This window comes from Dermacentor albipictus, chromosome 1 (assembly GCF_038994185.2).
Source record: "Dermacentor albipictus isolate Rhodes 1998 colony chromosome 1, USDA_Dalb.pri_finalv2, whole genome shotgun sequence".
NCBI classification, from domain to species: Eukaryota; Metazoa; Arthropoda; class Arachnida; order Ixodida; family Ixodidae; genus Dermacentor; species Dermacentor albipictus.
The window spans coordinates 36,197,756-36,218,249 of record NC_091821.1 but is presented as its reverse complement, the minus strand read 5'-3'; the positions used below and the strand labels follow the sequence as shown (position 1 = coordinate 36,218,249).

The following is a 20,494-nucleotide window of genomic DNA, read 5'->3' as shown; positions in this document are numbered from 1 at the left end:
GTAGCAATACTGTGAATGACAAAACTAACTTTTATTGGGCGAACCTGTGGCCACAAAACAGGCTACACTTATAGCACAACGATAGCAGCGAACACGCTCGGCGATCGTTGAAAATCTGATCAGCGGGTCAAGCGCGTCGGCTTTTATAGAGCAGTCGTCGAATGTTCCAGACTAATCGTTCGCACCCGCGTGCCTTCCACAAAGTTCTACACCATTCGCGTCAGGTGACGAAATCAGATAACATAAGGTTCGGCGACAACAGACATCGGATAGAAGCATCGATAACTTTCCAGAAACTTCGGATACATGCAGGCGCGTCCCACGCTGTGCGATTACATTTGTTAGTTGGCGAAACGTGCTTGCCCGATAAAGATAAGTGCACGTGTCAATAGTGTGCCCGTGGTTTGTCTTTGAATAAAGTTCTGGTACAGAGCAAATGTGTCGTTTATTTTCGGTACATTGTTGCCAGGCTGAATGTTAAAAATTTATCTCGACAACCCAGTATTTTTGTTACATACCAACATGTTAAAAAGCTTGCTAATGCATGTGCACGTTGTTATTCGATTAGATATTCAATATTGATGGTAAATGTCTATTCATTGCACTAGAATATCTTTATATTTGCACACTCGTCATTGACATGCCTAGCCCAGTAACCAAGGTTTTTGAAATACACTAACACGTAAACAAAAAGGTAAAAACACACACACAAACACACAATGATAAAAGCAGGGTGGGAAAGAGACTGGCCTGGCCATGTCGCTGGCGTCATTCCAATAAGGCCTTGGTGACGACTTGCTCTGCTTGCTATCCACTCGCAACTTTTTTGCTCGTGCTTCCAATGAGTTCACAGTTTTGCAGAGCAGTTCAGCAGTGTTGCGGCAGTCACGCAAGGCTCGATAGATAGCCTCAGCTGATGAAAGCTCCGCTGTATCCTTACTGCAATGCGGAAAAAGAAAAAGAATGTATGGAGGGTGAAAGAGACAGTCTGCAAAGCACAGTCAGGTAACAAATGGTGGTGGCCATTACACACACAAACAATATACACATTTGTAAGCACAAAGATTGGAAAAGAGATTACAAAAAGGGCTATTCAAATGCCTTAGCCCTCAGGGAAATTTTAAAAGTATGGAGGCATTTGGATGAAAACATGACATGTATGTTTGACTAAAAGAAACAGTGAAACAAGAACACATAATGCACTTAACATTCGGATAATGTTTTAGAGACCTATTGACCATCTTCGCAGAGCAGTTTGTCCTAGAGGAACGAGATGGCACTTTCAGCAACACGTCACACGTAGCTTCAGTGACCAGCACACGAATACGAAACCACTACCGATTCCACCTTGTTTCTGTGCCATCAGCTATCGGAAATGCAACTGTGTTTTCTATAGCGCACTGTGCTCCAATCATGCTGGATTGAATCATGTGGATTAAAGATGTGTGCAGTAGTCAGCTGCAAAAATAGTGACTGGCATATTAAGGAATGGAATGAATCTGTGTAGTCAAGTTTGCAGACCACTGCTGCAATTGTCTGTATGTGTTACCGGCACTACGAGATGTACGGCTTTCTTCGAGGATACAGAAATTTCGTCGTTCATCAGCGTTGTATCGCTAACCTTCAGAGAAAGTGCTTCAGCCCCAGAACATCAGCAAGGGGGAGTACCACTCGTGTTAAACAATGACAAAGGTAGTAGCGCTGCTTTCTGTCATAGTATGTTTTCACGCACAGTACCTACACACATCTACCCAAACTGGCACGGAATCTTACGCCTACTCTATCGCCAACATGTCAGAAAGTGAATGTGCGGTCCCTTGAATACATGCGCACCATGTACGCACAATAAATGACGGAATACACTGGTAGCGCACAAATGGTCGAAGCTGAATGTTTCGCGACGGTCCACAAGAGTAAGCGAGTTACTAGCGATGATACATCTTTGCTACAAGGCATTACAATGTACAAAACGACCATGTTTGAAGCCTCGCGCAAAGAAAGAACAAATCTATCGGAACTGAGCACACCCACAAGCAATTAAGCAGAAATACTCAGATGGTGACTGCACCAAGAAAATTTACAGTCAGCAATGTGACAAACCGCTGCTTCAAAATATTTGCCAAATAAAGAACGAAGAGCAAAATGCACTGATCCTGATTCAATTCACAAGTGGAGAGTTTGGATAGCTTGGAATACGTATTTAGCCTCACTTTTAAAACAAGCACCATATATGCTACTCGCACCCTTTGGACATAGCTTCTTCTAAACTGCACGTTCTCTGAAGCTGTGGCCAAAGCTTCGTGTTGTTCACCCAGTCATCGTCTACGATATCTCCTGAAACAGAGGTTTGCTAAGCCGCACCGGCGTCATACACACCCATTGTAAATGCGGAGACAATGGAGGCAGTTGAAGCAAGCAATGCACTCGTCACTATGTGATCAAACACGGTAGCCCCCACGGGATCGCCGCGTAGAGGATCAATAACAATTGCATCTGGCTACTGGGTGGTTGTGCCGAAAGAACAAGCAAAACAAAACCCACTTTAAAGAAAAAGAAAAAAAAGAAAAAAAGCAAGCCGCTGTAGCCGCCTTTGTGCCACGCGCCCAATGCAGCAGAATTTCACCACATTGCCCATCTTTCTTCTGTCTTCCTTCCACCCTTCCGAAACACGAGTCAGCAGTGCTGACAGGGAAGGGGTTGGAAGGGAAGGGGTTGAAGGGATTGGAAGGGGTACGACTGCCACTCCCCCCTTTCTCTTTGCTGCGTGGCGCGGTCGCTCTGCATTCGCTGGATCATGCGTCGCGCGCGTATGGTTATGTGTTCAAGGGTTGTTCTGCTATCTCCGCTTGTTTGAAGGTTTTTATTTTTCTTCTGTTGGTGTGTCTGCTACGGCGCGTCAAAATCAGGGGCACGTGCCATTGCTTCTCCGAAAAGAGACCTATTGCTGCTTTCGCTCTCTCGCCGCACCCTCGCTTCCGGCTTGCATCAGTAAACGTAAAGCCCCTCAAACTTTGTTTTAGCCTTTTTCCATCTCCCACTGTCTTCCTGATCACACAACCTCCTATTTTTCTCCATTGTGCGGGCGACTGAAAGCGCATCCTCCCTGCGCGCAATTACTTTCGGATGGCTGAGTGCGCGGGACCTTCATCTGCTCATTGGAGCGATGGTTCTTCCAATTCAGAATACGAGCCAAGCTCGGATTCGGACTCGGACAGCGTCTCATGCGGGGAAGAGATGAGTTCCGCATCGTCAGATTCGGATGTTGAACGGATGTTATAGTCAGGCTGATGATGATGATGATGATGTTTACTAACAACAGCTGCAGAACACTGAAATGTGCATATTCCATTGACTATGTTATTTGTATACCAATCATAATAAAAATAAATTGCTATGTTCATTTCCTGTTATGCACGTTCCCTGAAACCAAGCTGACACTGGGGGTGCGTCACGGCCAGAAAGGTCCGACAGCGAAAGGGTTAATGACAACTATGTGCACGAGAACACAGCACACAGAAACACATCAGCTATTTCGGGTTAGCTTGCCTTCGAACCCACTGCAGATTACGTCCAAGATAGGACGCACGTGGCAGCGCTCAGCCATACCATGCGCAGCCATAGCTGGAGTAGAAGCTGAGATGTGCACTACTTCGCCCCTCTTTCTGCCCCCGGTTGGTGCCTTGGCGCCGCCGCATCAAGGCACTGCACTTATTTGTAGAGATTGGTGATAGGGGTCTGTAGTAGTGTCAACCCAATAATGCTGTAGGTGAAACCTAGGGCCTATATGCATACCAGATGTTTGTGCAAGGCAGATTAAGGGAGATCTGGGTGTTAGAGAGAAAAATATCACTGAAAAATCAATTTTTCAATTTTTTTATTTTCTAATCTATGTATCATGGTGCATCTATTAAAAAAAATAGAACTAGCTTAAAATGACAAGACACTGAGAAAAAGAGAAACATGTTTATCCTATGAAATGCTCTGTTTTGCCCATGAAAGGGCTGAAAATCACCCATTTTGCCATTTACCATTCTAATATCACTTATCAGAGCCCCGCCATACTGGTCTCGTTTGAAAGAGCATCTTTTCTGGCTTGCTTTTCTGCCAAACTTTCCTGAACCAGAAGTATAGAATGCTTCTCTCACAAGGCGATTATAGTCAACGTCCAATTTTTCGGACTCCCTAGTGGACGTGAAAACGTCTGAGAAATCGGGCATTCAGAAAAAATGAATACATGCCTTTTACTGCCCTCAAGGGCTCAAATCGCCACAAGCATGTCCAAAAGAACTCTGCAGCCCTGCCAGTAGACTTATAGGTGTATCGGTGCTTGTACTCAACACGAGACAGCAGGTCACGCGCCTAAAAATAAAGAATACATACTGTGTCCCTGACAATAGCCCCTTCCCACGCTCATGCTTCACTGCAATACTTTTGCGTATGCTTCACCGCGTAACATTTCTGTATTGAGGCGAAGCTGACTTTCTGGAACCAACTTATGCAACGCGCCGTGCTTTCCGAGCTTCAAAGCCGTTGGGGAGAATAACAAACATGGAGTCAGTCATTGCTGACAGCAGCGAATTCTTTTAATGAAAAACATGGCACCAAACAGCAAGAAGCTTTGTAGCGAACATCGAAGCAGCTAGGCCTGGCGTTGCCGCGGTGGTGGCTACGGCTGCCTGCGAATCTGCGTGCGATAATCAAAATGGCGGTAGTGGTGGCTTCGATCAACGGTGTTTCGGACATGCGGTTGTGGCAAGAAGTCCGGAAAATCACACGGCGAAGAACTTGCGCGTCTGAAATTTCATTATGCCCTGACTCTATGGGGTACATGGTGGTGCTAGGTGCTGACTACGGGAGGTTCCGTTGCACGAGTCCCCTCCTAAGTTTTTCAGGGGGAGGGAGCTCTCCCCCCCCCTCTCCACCGGCGATGCCGATGCCTACACGCCCCTCCCCCACTTAAGTGTCATTACCAGAGTTCTGTTACCCACATCATTTGATGTTCCTTTTGAGCTGCCTCTACCTTTTCACTTAAAATTTTATTTATGAGTTTTAGAATAGGGGCCCCAAAGACCTTTGCCGCTGTTAGCATTGGGGCACGGAGGAGTGAAGAGTTTTAGAATAGGGCTTCGTGTCTGCGGATAGTCTTGTGCTTGCAGCACCACTACGGCATCAAAGAAAAGCTACTATAAATAATTAATTAAAATATACCATTTCATGATAAGAAGAGTAATTTTGACATTTGTGTTTCTGCATTTAATTACAATTTTGAGGTTACTCTATTAGCAGCAAGCAATTAATTGCACTTAGTTTTGAGTAACCAACTTTGCGTGCCTTCACCAGCCAAGTTAAGCCGTGTTAGGCCTATGTGCAATGAAATCGACAATGGAATTAGGAATAAGCAGCGTATAATGAAACAACCTTCATAACGCACGCTAGTTGAAAGAAAGCGACAACCACAGTCACTTCCCCTAAGCTCGCGAACTTAATGTGTTACCACGAATCTAGCCCAGTTTGGTGCTAGGTTAGAGTTATCGCTTCGATGGGTGCCGCCATGTTTGTTAGACGCAAAGCTTTTGGGGCTCCCACTAAATCAGTGAAATAGCGTGCTCGACATAAAACCCAAATGCAGTTTGTGTCGGTTTTCACTCTATTTCTCTGGGGCCCCAAACGTTTGGGGCCCTGATACTAAAACTCTCTATAGTGGCTACAGCTTACTGCATCACTAATGGCGCGGACATGCACAGCCTTTAATTTAGACTTTTTCTTTATTATTGCAAATCCTGACAATAGGACAAGCGCATTAGGAGCACCAGCGGTGGCTACCTCATCTATATTTTCTCACTTCAACATTTTTTATGCGTTGCATATTGCAATAACTCAGTTCAGCCCTTGGGCGCGGCCGGGCAGCCACCATTGAGGGTATGAGCCATTGTTCATTGCTGCGCGTCTCATATGTGGGTCTATTCTCTTTTAAGTTTGCTATGTTTGTTATTAAGTTGCTTCTATTTTTATGCGTTGTATATTGCAATCACTCAGTTCAGCCCTTGGGCGCGGCCGGGCAGCCACCATTGACCTTTAGCGCAACCACGTGACGTGACGTCACGACAGCCAAAGGAAAAGCTGGGCCCCAACTCGCGCAATATGCAACGCATTCTTGGCTTAACCAAGCTAAGCCTGGCCATTTTTTTTTCATTTACACTGTAAAGACAATGCACAGACACGATATATTTTAATATATACACAGGACAAAGTTAATATTTTTGAAAGAGAAGCAGGTATCATCATCATCAGCCTGGTTACGCCCACTGCAGGGCAAAGGCCTCTCCCATACTTCTCCAACAACCCCTGTCATGTACTAATTGTGGCCATGTTGTCCCTGCAAACTTCTTGATTTCATCCGCCAATCTAACTTTCTGCCGCCCCCTGCTACGCTTCCCTTCCCTTGGAATCCAGTCCGTAACCCTTAATGACTATCGGTTATCTTCCCTCCTCATTAAATGTCCTGCCCATGCCCATTTCTTTTTCTTGATTTCAACTATGATGTCATTTACTCACGTTTGTTCCCTCACCCAACTGCTCTTTTCTTATCCCTTAACGTTACACCCATCATTCTTCTTTCTATAGCCCGTTGCGTCATCCTCAATTTAAGTAGAACCCTTTTCTTAAGCCTCCAGGTTTCTGCCCCGTACGTGAGTACTGGTAAGACACAGCTGTTATACACTTTTCTCTTGAGGGATAATGGCAACCTGCTGTTTATGATCTGAGAATGCCTGCCAAACGCACCCCAGCCCATTCTTATTCTTCTGATTATTTCAGTCTCAGCAAGTAGCCAACTAACAATTATTTCTAATGGTATGGATAGCCTGTGCCTAAAGAATGAATATGTTGCTGTATGTTCACCTTGCTTTAAATTGCTTTGCACAATTTTTTGACCCTGAAAAAAAAAAAAAACCTGCAGACTTCAGTGACACCTTTGGCAGAGTCTTTTATCAATGGCATGTGAAATGCACGTGAATGACATGTGTCTCAGTATTGCTTATCTTTCCAGTAAGCATTGCTAACAACTCATGAAAAAAAAAACTCTTCTTATAATTTACAAAATTTATTAGGCATGGAAACATCGCCACTTGCATGCAGAGGTGATAAATATATATAATTCACTCAGTAAACGAAATGAGGCCAAGGTGGATTCACTCAAAATCAGTATCAATAGCAGTCATGTGCAGCAACGCTTATACTCGGACTCACAGTAGAAAAAGAGAGGCTGCAGTTTCGCTGGAAAGGTGAAGCAGTACGAGTGTTTGTGAAGTATAAGACAATTATAAGAAGGCAGATGACACCACCGAGAGACGCCAGATTCTTGGATGTGAGAGAGGACTCAGGCTGTGAAAATTAACTGTCTCCTACTATGAGGTCTAGTAAATTCTCATATAAGGCCGTCAATTCAGTGAACAATTCTTCGGGGTAAGACGATGTTTCTTCAATGCAACTGGTATTAAAGGTTATATATATATATAGGGTTTGCAAAGCTGTCTCCCCCCCCCCCCCCCAGACAAATAAAAACTTTCCACTTATGTAGTGGTGCCGCGAAGGCTTCCAAATTTTCAGGCATGTCCAAATAATCAGGCGTCTGGAAAATCGGTCATTGACTACCTTTCCCCATATTTCGAAAATAACCTTTTTTGGCCATCAGCAATTTTACGAGGCATGGTTACTCTCCTACTCAACCAATTTTAATTACTTCATCTGATATCTAGGATTCCAAGGAATGCACTAAGTATACAATACTATGTTACTGCACCCTGAAACATTTTGAAATTTTGAATATTAAAAAAGGAAAGGTATTCAGATATCAAGTTACAATCTCGAACTTTCGTAAGACTGGACAGAACAGAGGTAGATGACGATATGTGATGTTTAAAGGCACAAGGGCCAGGTCTGGCCAAAGAGTGCCATGAAAGCGAGTATGAGTATTTAATAGGAGAATGAAGTGGAAAGTACTGATGGAATATGGCTGTATATGGGCCTGAAAATAGTGTCATCGTGCAGTGCGTAAAACATAAATGTATTAAAATTATGACAATGGTTTTGAAGTGTTCAGTGAACATAAAAGACATGTTTTGAAAGAATGGGCTTTTAAGATATGTACGTGCCTTTGGCACTGCTGCCTCATCAGAAACCATGGATGCAATGCTTTGGAGGCATGTGCCATACAAATGTTACTATCGCAGCAGCAGCCCCTGTTAAGAGGTCATGCTATGAATTCACTGGGTGGAGAACTTGTAATCAATGATCATTTGAATATTTTAAAAGTGATTTGCTGCTGAAAAATTAGTCCACATGAAGGAACATTGCTGGATGAAGAGGAATATTCTGTTTGTAAACTAGAGGAACATGTTTTTTTTTATTCAGCTTACGGTCCACAGCACTCCACCAGGACATGTAGGATGGCCAGCATCTCTCCACATTTAGCGCCAATGGGAAGGTTACCCCCACACTGCAAGTAAGAGTGGGTCCCATGGGTATGGCCTATCCTAAGTCGAAAAAGAATTACTTCAGTTCACCATATTTTCATTTTTGATCGCCAATTACCCAACTGAGGCTTAATTAAATGAAGCTTATTTGACATTTCAGTATCCCAAATTCGCTGCCAGTATGCCTTAATTTTTCCGTGGAGAAAAGGCATCGAATCTTTCACAGGGACAGGTATAAATGTGTTGCTTGCTTTCCTTGTAACATATGTAGCCATCTCGTCTGCCAGCACGTTTCCCTTGATGCCTCTGTGGCTGGGCACCCAGCAGATCACAGCAAGCTGGTTTGACATGCACGCAGTGCATAAAAGTGACTAAAGCTCGTTGAGTACAGAATTTTTGTTTTCGCAGAGTGACATTAAGGACCTTACTACACTCAAAGAGCCAGGGAATATGATGGCACTGGGTAGGTCGGTTTTCCTGATACAATTAACAGTCGACATTACTGTATATGCATCAGCGAAAAGGATACTTGTTTCCAGGTGCAAAACATCAGATTCTGAGAATGATGGACTAACCGCTGCAAAAGACACGCCAGCATGGGACTTTGATGCATCAGTATAAAATTCTGGGCCTGAGTACTTTAACTGGAGTTCTAGAAAGTGCATTTGGATGCATTCCTCTGCAGTGTGCTTTGTAACATGAACAAATGACATGTCACATTCAATACGCTGCCATTGCCATGGCAGTAAGAGCTTTACTGGGGCCTTTAGACGAGGTTCTAAAAGTGGGACACCTATTTCATCACTGAGCTTCCTCACACACAGTGAGAATAATGTCTTTGCTGTGAGTCGGTTGCGAACAGTGTGGTGCATGTCAAATCATTTATAGTAGCATAACACAGATGTTCAGGGTTTGTGTGTACCTTCAGAAAATATGTAAAGGTAGAGTAGGACCTTTGCAAGCTAAGCAACCATTCGTTCGATTCTGTGTAGAGGCTTTGCAATAGACTTGTTCTGAACCCACCTGTGGCCAGGCGAATACCCAAATGGTGAATCAGATCCAGCATATTGAACGCGCACGGTGCGGCGGAGTGGTACGTGGACCACGGCACTATAGTCTAAATGTGTATGCATAACGCTTTTGTACAGGTTCAATGGGCACTTCCTGTCGCTACCCTACGTGGTGCGTGACAAAAGTTTTACGAGGTTCATTGTTTTCATGCATTTCGTGCCGAGATACTTAATATAGGGTATAAATGTTAGTTTCAATCCAAGATAATACCTAAGAATTTCTGTTCACTGCTGATAGTGAGTTCATGCCCATTGATAAAAATACTAGGGATCGGTGTTGCACCTCTTTTATTGGAGAAGAGCACGCAAGTACTTTTCTGCGTATTCAGTTTAAACCTGTTTTCATATGCCCATCTAGATAATCTATTTAAACCAAGCTGGAGTTGGCATCCACAGATAGCAATATTTCATGATTTAGAGCCTATCTGTGTATCATCGACATACACAGAATAAAACATGGTGCATGGAATAACTGTATGAAGTGAATTCATTTTTACGACAGAGTGTGCAACTAAGCCCGCCTCCCTGGGGCACACCAGTCTCTTGGGTAAATGTTCTAGACAAACTGCTCCCCACTCTTACATGAAAGATGCGATCAGAGAAGTAGCTTTTGATTGTGTTCAGCATGTTGCCACAGACACCCATTGCGGAAAGGGCCTGAAGAATACCGAAACGCCATGTCGTATCGTATGCTTTCTCCAGGCCGAAAAACACTGAAAGAAGGAATTGTTTATGTATACAGACATCCCTAATGTTGGCCTCAATATGAACGAGGTGTTCTGTCGTCAACCTACCTTCTCGGAAACCAGACTGGAAGGGGTCTAGTATTTCGTTATTTTTTAAGAAACAGATTAGGCGCCAGTTTATCATTTTCTCAAATAGCTTGCACAGACAGTTTGTTAGAGTTATTGGTCTGTAACTGCTGGCTAGAGACTGGTCCTTCCCTTGTTTAAGTATGGGTATCACAATAGCTTTCTCAAGCAGATTGAATGTATCCAGCTTCGCACAAAGCACTGAAAAGAGATAGAAGTGTTTTTAGAGTTTCTGAGTGTATGGGTTTGATCACTTCGTAAATGATGCGATCACTACCTGGTGCCGAGTCTTTGTAACTATTGAGAGATGCCTGAAGTTCAGCTAAACTGAATGAGCGATTGTACACTTAATTTCTTCCACATTTGCATTCAAGGTGCTGTCGCTCTGCACTTGAGATTTGTTCAAAGTGCTCACCTAGAAAATCTAGCCCGATTTTCCAGGTTGTCTCCTTCGGTATTTACTAGAGATAGAGGATGCGGCTGTCCAGCCTTTTAATTTTTTTACCCAGTTCCAGACCTTTCTCTCGTCAGTGTACGAATTAATGCTGGATATATACTTCTCCCAACTATCCCTTTCGGCTTGTCGATGAGTTCTTCTGCCCTGCGACTTTGCTTGTTTAAAATTAATGAGGTTTTCAGCAGTTGGACAGTCATGTAGCAGACCCCAAGCTCTGTTTTGTTTTTTCCTTGCCTTTTGACATTCGTCATACCACCACGGGATGCGGCGTTTATTAGACAAGTTTGTTTGTTTGCTGGATGCATTTCATGGCAGCGTCTCTTATAAACCTGTCAAGTAAGCCACAGCACTGTCTATATTAAGACCAGCAATGTCCTTGTCTCAACGTGTACATTCTCAGAATAATTCTCAGTTCGCCGAGTCAACCTTCCATCGAGGAGGATGTGGGGAGCAGTCATCCTGTGTTGAGATTAGAACTATCCGGAAGCAGTCTTCCGTAAAGGTTCTTAATAACATTTCACTCGAGGTACAGCAGCTGAGTGCTGGATACTATGCTTAAGTCAATTGAGGAGTAGGCGTTGTGCGCAACGCTATAGTACGTCGGCACCTTCTTATTGAGCAAGCATGCACCAGATGAATAGAAAAAGTTTTCTATTAACCACCCTCTTTGATCACAATGGGAGTCCCCCCCCAGTGTTATGCGCATTTAGATCTCCGACAACAATATATGGCTCAGAGAGTGCATCAATGTAATTTTGAAATTTTGTTTTATGAAGGTGATAGCTGGAAGGGATGTATACAGAGCTGATAATAACTAGCTTATTAAGCAACACCGCTTGAACAGCAACTGCCTCTAGGGGTGCATGGAGCTTATCTTCATGACAGGCTACACATCTATCAACCATAATAGATACACCAGATGACGCAACTGCATTATCACGGTCTTTATGAAGAATAGTATATTGTGGAAGAAAATTTGTTTGTGTTTGAGATGCGTTTCTTGAGCACACAGCAGCCTGGAACTAAGTTTGGTGAGGAGTTCTTTAACGTCATCGAAATTATGGAGGAGACCTCCGACGTTCCAATCAACTATTTGAGTGCCTATATTAAAAAGAGTTTCATGCAGTATGTTTAAGGAAAGAAAGTTAGCTTATAGAGGTCTTTACAGGCCCTGTGATTCGAGGATTCTCTTTTTTGAAGCAGTGAAGAGATCCTCGCTGCTCCTTAGGTGCTAGCTGCAATGTTTGGTAGGGAGTCATGTCCATCACATCTCGCGGTGCATTGGACAGCCATTCTTGCGAGCGCTGTGTTTGATGTGAAGGCCTCGTCTCAGGGGACGAGACCCGTGCGGCCACCAGCCCGGAAGTAGATGGCCCCTTCTTCTGGGATGGCGGAGCAACAGTAGCTGCAGCCGCCGAGGGGCGGATGGCGTCACCGCCGCCTCACACTGTGTGGGCCGGACAGTTGCCAGGCGCCATTGTGGTGCTGCCCCCTGATGCACCACTTTAGCAAAACTGACTTTGGGCAGGTAGGACACCCGTCTGTGTGCCTCCTTGAATTATTGTTGTGTCCGTGATTAGTTCTGGTTTCAGTTCTCGGATGCGGACGGGTGCAGCCGCATAGTGGCAGTGTCCGGAACTACATGTGAACGTTCCCCACTGTGCCGATGGGTGGAGCCACGTCCCTGGCAAGGCCTGGTGTGGGACAATGACGTGGACATTGTGTTCGCGCCAAGTGATGTAGTGTGGTCGCCATCACTCCGACAAGGCTACGTTCTGTAAGTGTACTATGTGAGGAATAAAGTAATTCCCAGTACATAACCCGTGGCAGGGAAGCCTAGGGCATCGTGGAGCATCCAGTAAGTCATGGCTGAGCGCCAGCATGATTTTTCTGCACGTTTGGAGGAGTTTACTGGCTCCAACTGGGCATCGCGGTTCGGCCGGCTACAGTTTTTCTTCGAGGCCAACGATGTGACTAACCCTGTCAAGCAACGAGCACACTTGCTTACACTGTGTGGTGCTCAAATTTACGACGTGGTTTGTACGCTGCTTCAACCGAAGACGCCCGACCAAGTGAGCTATGCCGAGATCGTGGCCGCACTTCAGGCACACTATGACCCTCGACCGTCCGAAGTCTACAGTCGTGCGATGTTCCAAAGGCGAGATCAGCTTCCAGGTGAATCGGTAAACGACTACGTGGCCGCTCTATGCAAGTTGGCTACGAGCTGCAATTTCGGCACGCTGCCGACGGCAACAACAGCTACGGCGACGCCAGCTGAGGGAACGCCATCATCAACACAGCAGGAAGCTACGGGCTGCAATCCAACGCTTCTGCCGTTAGATGTGATGTTGCGCGATCGCTTCGTGTGTGGTCTCCGGTACCAGAATCTTCAACAGCGACTGTTTGCAGAGAAGGATCTGACTTTTTGCAAGGCTTATGATTTTGCTATTCGAGCGGAAAGCGCCGTCCAGCAGCAACGACAGATAAAAGCAGATCATGCGGAAGTCAACAAGGCGGCTACGCGCGCCGGCGAGAACGCGCGCCGGCGAGAACGCTTCGACGTCCAAGACGCATTCTCACCAAGCGCAACGCTGCTGGCGCTGCGACGGTCCGCACAGTCGCAAGACTTGTAAGTTCAGCACAACTATTTGCAATTACTGCCGGAAACAAGGGCACATTGCCAAGGCTTGCATTTCCAGGAAGAAGGCTGAGAAAAAGACTTACCAACGTAGCATCTCCTTAGAAACTTCACGAACTGCGGAAGTGACTAACGAAACCAAACATGAGGTTTCAACGTTGCATGACCTCTACGCAGTGGCAGACAAATTCAGCACCCCGAAGTTTACTCTGACGCTTACAGTGCACAGCAGACCTGTGACTTTTGAGATCGACTCCAGTGCAGTGTGCACCATGGTTAGCAGAGACACATTTCAAACCGTATGGCAGGCACACCCACCCTCTCTGAGGCAGGACGACATACATCTGTGCACCTGGTCAGGTCAGCAATTGCAGGTTGTCGGAACGGCAACAGTAATGGTTCGTCACAAGAACGCAGCTTGCAAGCTACCACTTCTCGTTGTCGAGGGCACTGGATGCAGCTTGTTGGGACGGAACTGGTTTGACAAGCTGGGCATCGAGCTTCACGGCATTCACCAGGCAATGGAGGAAGGCAGTTTGACCGAGTTGCTACGGAAGCATGAAGACATTTTTCATGAAGACACCACAGGACACACGGGTGCGCCAGTGAATCTGGAACTGAAGGAAGGGGCAAGCACCAAGTTTTTCAAGGCACGGCCTGTGCCCTTTGCTATGCACACATCAACTGAGGCACAGATTGACAAGTACGTAAAAGACGGTATTTGGGAGCCAGTCCAACACTCAGACTGGGCTACACCGCTAGTATGGGTGCGGAAAAAAGGTGGAAGCTTGTGCGCCTACGGTGACTACCGCTGTACAGTGAATGAAGCTGTGAAAAAAGGCTTCATACCCCCTGCCTACAACAGAGGAAGTGTTTAGCGCTTTGAAAGGTGGCCGGGTTTTCAGCACCTTGGACTTGGCTCAAGCTTACATTCAACTTCATGCGACTCCAGCGACAGCACAGATTCTCACAGTAAACACTACAAAGGGGCTGTACAAGGTAAACAGGCTTCCTTTTGGTGTTTCAGCAGCCCCAGCAATTTTCCAGCGGTTTATGGAGACCACTTTGAGCGGGTTGCCGGGAGTTAGTGTTTACCTGGACGATATCATCGTGAGTGGAGCAACAGCAAAAGAACGCAAGGACCGCCTAGCGTCAGTTCTCCAGCGGCTGGCTCAGGCAAACCTACGATTGTGCAAATCCAAGTGTCAGTTTGGTGTGGCAGAGGTAAAATTCGTGGGTCACAAGATTGATGCAGCAGGGATTCACACATCTGACGAAAAAGTGGAAGCTATCGTGAAGGCACCAGCGCCCACAAGTAAGCAGACACTGCAGTCATTTTTAGGCATGTTGGCCTTCTATGATCGATTTCTAGAGCGTCGTGCTACAGTTGCAGCAACCCTGTATGAACTTCTGGCAAAGGACAAGACTTGGAAGTGGGAGCAACGGCATCAAAAGGCGTTTGATGAGCTGAAACGGTGCTTGTTGTCGAGGACTGTCTTGTCACACTAGGACGAAAGCAAGCCCCTCTTGATTTGATGTGATGCTTCCCCTTATGGCGTAGGTGCCGTGCTTGCTCAGCTGGACAGCCAAGGCAGAGAGGCACCGATTGTGTTTGCATCCCGGACATTGGGTGCTGCTGAACGTAACTATGCACAACTTGACCGTGAAGGTCTTGCTGTAGTCTTTGCAGCCACACACTTCCACAAGTACATTGTGGGTCGAGAAGTCACGTTCATGACTGACCATCAGCCGTTACTGGGGATTCTCGGACCACGGAAGCCGGTACCAGAAATACTTTCGCCTTGAATGAAAAGGTGGTGCCTTAAACTGTCAGCATACAACTACAACCTCCAGTATCGTGCCAGTAGTCGTCATCAGAATGCAGATGCGCTGAGTAGACTACCTCTGCCAGACCGCATTGAAGAGCCTAACCCACCTGGAGACGTGCTCATGTTCGAGGCGTTACCACGACCGCCGTTGACAGCCGAGGTTGTAACCACACTAACGCGAGAGGATCCAATCCTAGCAAAGGTATTTTCAGCAGTACAGAATGGCATCGTGCAGCGTCTGCAGGGAGACAGTTTCACCCCATACCGCAGAAGAGCCACCGAACTTGCTATCCATTGAGGATGCATCAGCTGGGGCTCAAGAATTGTCATACCGGCAGGAGCACGAGAACAGGCCATTTCATTAGTTCACGCAGGCCATCGTGGAATTGTTGCCATGAAAGCTTGTGCGCGTAGTTACCTTTGGTGGCCTGGCTTGGACGCCGAGATCGAAACAACTGTCAAGTCATGCGACCAGTGCCAGCCAAAAAAGGCTCCAGTTCCAAATTGGACGCAGCCAACGACACCATGGCACACATTGCACGTGGACTTTGCAGGTCCGGTAGAAGGACATACCTTTTTAGTTGTTGTCGACGCTTTCACCAAGTGGGTGGAGGTGCGACTGGTGAACAGCCCAACATCAACAGCAGTCATTAGTGTGCTGCACTCTTTGTTTGCCACATTTGGCATACCACGCAAGGTTGTGTCGGACAATGGGTCTGCATTGATGTCTTCAGAGATACAAGACTTCTACCAGAGAAATGGCATTCGAAGCGTAACGTCAGCCCCTTACCACCCTGCTACAAACGGGCAAGCAGAACGTTATGTTGGAGAACTGAAGAGGGCACTGGCCAGAGAACCATCCGGTTCGCTTAGTGTTCGCTTGTCACGTTTTCTGTTTCGGCAGCATACCACTGTACATCAGTCAACCGGGCTAACACCGGCTAAAGCCATGTTCGGGCGGGAGCTGCCAAACCAGTTGGACCTCATCATTGCATCGGAAGGACAGGAGGCTGCACAACCTGACCTACCCAAGAGTCGTCAACTCATGCAAGGAGAAGCCGCATGGGTAAAACAATTCGGCAAGGGGCCAGACTGGGCAGAAGGAACTCTGGTTAAAAGGATAGGCCACAGATCCTGGCTTGTGAAATGCGCAGGAAGAATTGTTAGATGCCATCTAAACCAGCTCAGGAAGTGCACTGGCAAAGTAAAGCTGGACAGACAAGCCTCAGCAACGCTCGCGTGGGGCACGGACAGTGATCCAGCGGAAAGCACACCAGCTATGCCATCTTCACGTCCACTCGAATCCGAATCGAGCATACCGAAACGACCGGCACGGATCAGACGGCAGCCTATTTGGTACAAGGCATCCTTCAAAGGGGGAAAAGGTGTTGTGTCCGTGATTAGTTCTGGTTTCGGTCCTCGGATGCGGACGGGTGCAGCCGCATAGTGGCAGTGTCCGGAACTACATGTGAACGTTCCCCACTGTGCCGATGGGTGGAGCCACATACCTGGCAAGGCCTGGTGTGGGACAATGACATGGACAGTGTGTTCGCGCCGAGTAATGTAGTGTGGTCGCCATCTCTCCGACAAGGCTACGTTCTGTATGTGTACTATGTGAGGAATAAAGTAATTCCCAGTACATAACAATTATATATTTTCTTTTACTTTTATTGTCATAATTTATTTTAATTTTTTCCAGGATGGCCATGACCACAAGTACGCGGCATGCTCCCCATCACAGTTCACACAGTGGAGGGAGTTTACACGTGATTCGAAGAGGTGTTCATTTGCATCACATTTTGCACAAATCTGACAGCCTCAGCAGTTCTGTAAACTGAGGTCGAAATGCTGGCACTTAAAGCATCACAGGGGATTTGGGACATAGGGCCTGACCCGAATCCTCACATATCCTGCTTCGATAGTAGGAACACCTTAGACTTCTGTCAAGCGAAGGACCAGGCAGGATTCCGTAAAGGCTACTCAACAATAGATCATATTCACACTATCAATCAGGTGATAGAGAAATGTGCGGAATATAACCGACCCTTAAATGTCAGGCAGGATGCTTGAGCCAAATGTAAGTATTAGGTGTTTGGTATCAATTTTTTTTCCATCACACCTCATTTAACATTGATCACATTCTGATCAGTCCAACCCTCTAGGAGTTCAGCTTCAGACAATTCTGTATCAAATCAGCATTGGAGATAACGCCGCGGGAGGTATTCATGGTACAGTGTGGGGTCACTGTTACTGGAACATCCCCAAAGGACACAAGATTGGGCAGTTTTTCATGTTGTTTCTGATCCTGGAGCTCCAGAAGCAGATCACTGCTTGCCATTTTTGATGCTTTGTAACCAGGACCAAAAACTTCAGTCAGAGATTTCGAGATGACGAAGGGTGAGGTAATTCTTGCAGTCTTTTCAGGTTTATCAGAGCAGATTATGTAAAAGCAAGAAAAATTCTGTGTTCGGTTACCAAAATATTGAAAGACGTCTTCGGTGTGCCCTCGTTTCTGAGAGCAATCAGGAAGTGGGGGGAAGGAAGTTGCCATGGATATACATGATAGATTCGGCAGCGCCACCATGGAACTCAACGAGGGGACACTACAGGACCTTGACAGAACAGGTCCTGCCTATGCCAGCTGTACGGCACTACTATAACCAAATACGGTGTACCCACGGTTGGCTAACCACACAAGGTTAATCCTAGAAAATTGGAAGTAGAAGGAAATAAAGAGTGGACACGAAAGATTCAAAAACAGAGAGAAAGACAAAGATTGGAGAGGGGGACAGGAAAAGGTAACTGCCAATTTCTCCCTTGTGGGTCAGTCCGAGGGTGCCGTCTACGTGAAGCTAAGGCCAAAGGGATGTGTTGCCTCTGCTGAGGGGCCTTAAAAGTCAGAATACTCGGCATCAGCTCAACCCCATGATCCCCTTTCCCCGGACACACTCCTGTGGGGATAGAATAGAGGCAGAAACATGATTCAATGCTCATTTCACTCCTTCAGTATTCAGGAACACATTCAGATAACTTTTAGTTTGCTTACAGTAAAACTTCTTGCCAGTCTTTCCAAAAACTTGGAACAGAAGGAATTGTATAAAATATTTGCTTTATTATGTAGAGAAAAAAAAAACTAGTTGCATATTTACAACTAGTAGCACATTGAATGACCTATTTTAAATTTATATCCACTAGTAACAATAGCATTAAAATTTTTGCTTGAGGCACAGGTTATTGATACCACAGGAGGGGCATATTGTGAGATTGGTAGTTTCCCGGTCATACTCGTCACTGGATCTCTTTATATGAAGAAGTTAATGCATCGCTCCAAAACTGCTTCATCATAGATCTTTTCAGAGGCATTTACACTACAGTCAGCTGCAAGTCAAATCAAATCAAATTTATTTCAACATACAACTGATGCTGAGGACCATGGACAAAAAGCCAGCAAGGCTTGACGTGGTCCATGACCCCGTTTTACAGGCAGCAACAAATACAACAAAGGATTAGCACGGCTAAATACAATAGTAATTGGAAAAATAGGATTTCCACACTAATAACTGCGAAACATTAATCATGATAACTATGAGCAAATATTAAAAAAAGTAAAGCTTACACGATGAGTAATTCTCATAAATGCAGCTAGTCATGAAATACATAACAAAATACACAAGAGATAATAAAACAAATGCAGCACTATGTACATCTCTATTACAACACAATATATGAAAATATTTGATACAGTAACATATACAGAAGGATTCGATACGCACAATACAAAAAAATAACATTATACAAAAATTGAACCTGTTCAAAGAACATTCATACGTCTATATACATCACTGCATCTAGATATATGTTTATCCGAGCACAGAAATAAGCATTACTTAATGTTTGCCTTGTTTAAATAGTAGGGTAGTCGAAAACATAGCATTTGATAAGTATGATTTGTTCTAGGCCTTGGTAGCTCCCATATTTCAGGACTCCTTGTACTTATGTTTGAAGTTGGAAATACGTTTTAGGGCGTTGTTTCTTTTAATACTGATCATATAATTTCGTAGTAACATATTTTCATAAATGTTAGGTATTGACAGCAAATTGAGCTTTACAAATAGAGGACAAGTATGTGTTAAGTAAGGGACATCGAGTATACAACGTACAGCCTTTTCCTGTACTCTATGCAGTACATTGATATTAAAAAGCGTTGTAGTGCCCCAGACAAGATGGCAATAGTTTATATGTGGTAACAACAGTGATTTGTACAAAATAAGTCTAATACTTTCTGGAAGAAAAAAACGCAACTTGCATAGTCTTCCCATGTTGACCCGCTGTCAGAAAGGCATGCATTGAACACCTATGTCCAATAGACTTAACTGTTGAGCTACTTGGTCTTGCACTGCTGATGAGGAAAATTAGCACAACAAGAAGATGCCGCCCACAGAAAGGAAGGACAAAGTCAAGCGCGACTCACAACTGTTTAATAGCGAGAAAAGTTTCACATATAGATCACCTTTTCACGCATGCACAGCATAAAAATAGAGGCATCATAGGAACAACACATGTATATCAAAGAGAGTTGCGCAACAAATCTCTAGTTAAGTAGTGCAATTGACGGCTCACTTATACAACCATCTTTGTTCTTTTTGATAAAAAAGGCTTCCAAAGCAAGTATAGAAAAAGTGTTACCACTCCTGCGAAGAATGGTACTCTCCAAGAAATTAGCCTCACAACCACACGCAGTAATGTGAGCCACCATATGTGTACGGTAATGCCATAAAGTTCCTTCTAGACTTGCTTTGGAAGATGTTTTTTTGTCAAAAAGAACAGAGATTGTTGTCTAAGTGAGCTGTCAACTGCACTACTTAACTCAGAGTTTGACTTCTTGCGCAACCATCTTTGACGTACATGTGTTCTGTCCGTGATGTGTCGGCATTATTTTATTGTGTGTGTGACAAGGCGATATACAGTAGAGCTTTGTTGATGCCACTTTATTCCGAACGATTCTCGGTACCAACGTTTGCAATAGAGGGAACAAAAATAACCAAAGAGAGTTACACTTCTTTATAGCCAGTTCATACGTTCCTGGAAAACAATATCTTTTGACACCAACCATCAGTACATTGCCAAACTGCAATCATATGATATGTTTTCTGGTTGCAAGATTCCTTGTAAATAAAAAACTCAAAGCGCGTGAGATTGAGAACAGTAGCCACT

General features: G+C 45.1%; 1 protein-coding gene across 10 annotated transcripts in view; it reads right to left on the bottom strand.

The window, feature by feature from the left end:
- Positions 1-20,494, bottom strand: part of Nup214 (nuclear pore complex protein Nup214) — a 357,324-nt gene that overhangs the window by 196,349 nt on the left and 140,481 nt on the right. For all 10 annotated transcript variants that reach the window (XM_065430714.1, XM_065430718.1, XM_065430719.1 and 7 more), the window contains exon 18: positions 751-939. In XM_065430714.1, coding sequence (XP_065286786.1) covers positions 751-939 — 189 coding nt within the window. The remainder of the gene's footprint in view (positions 1-750; positions 940-20,494) is intronic.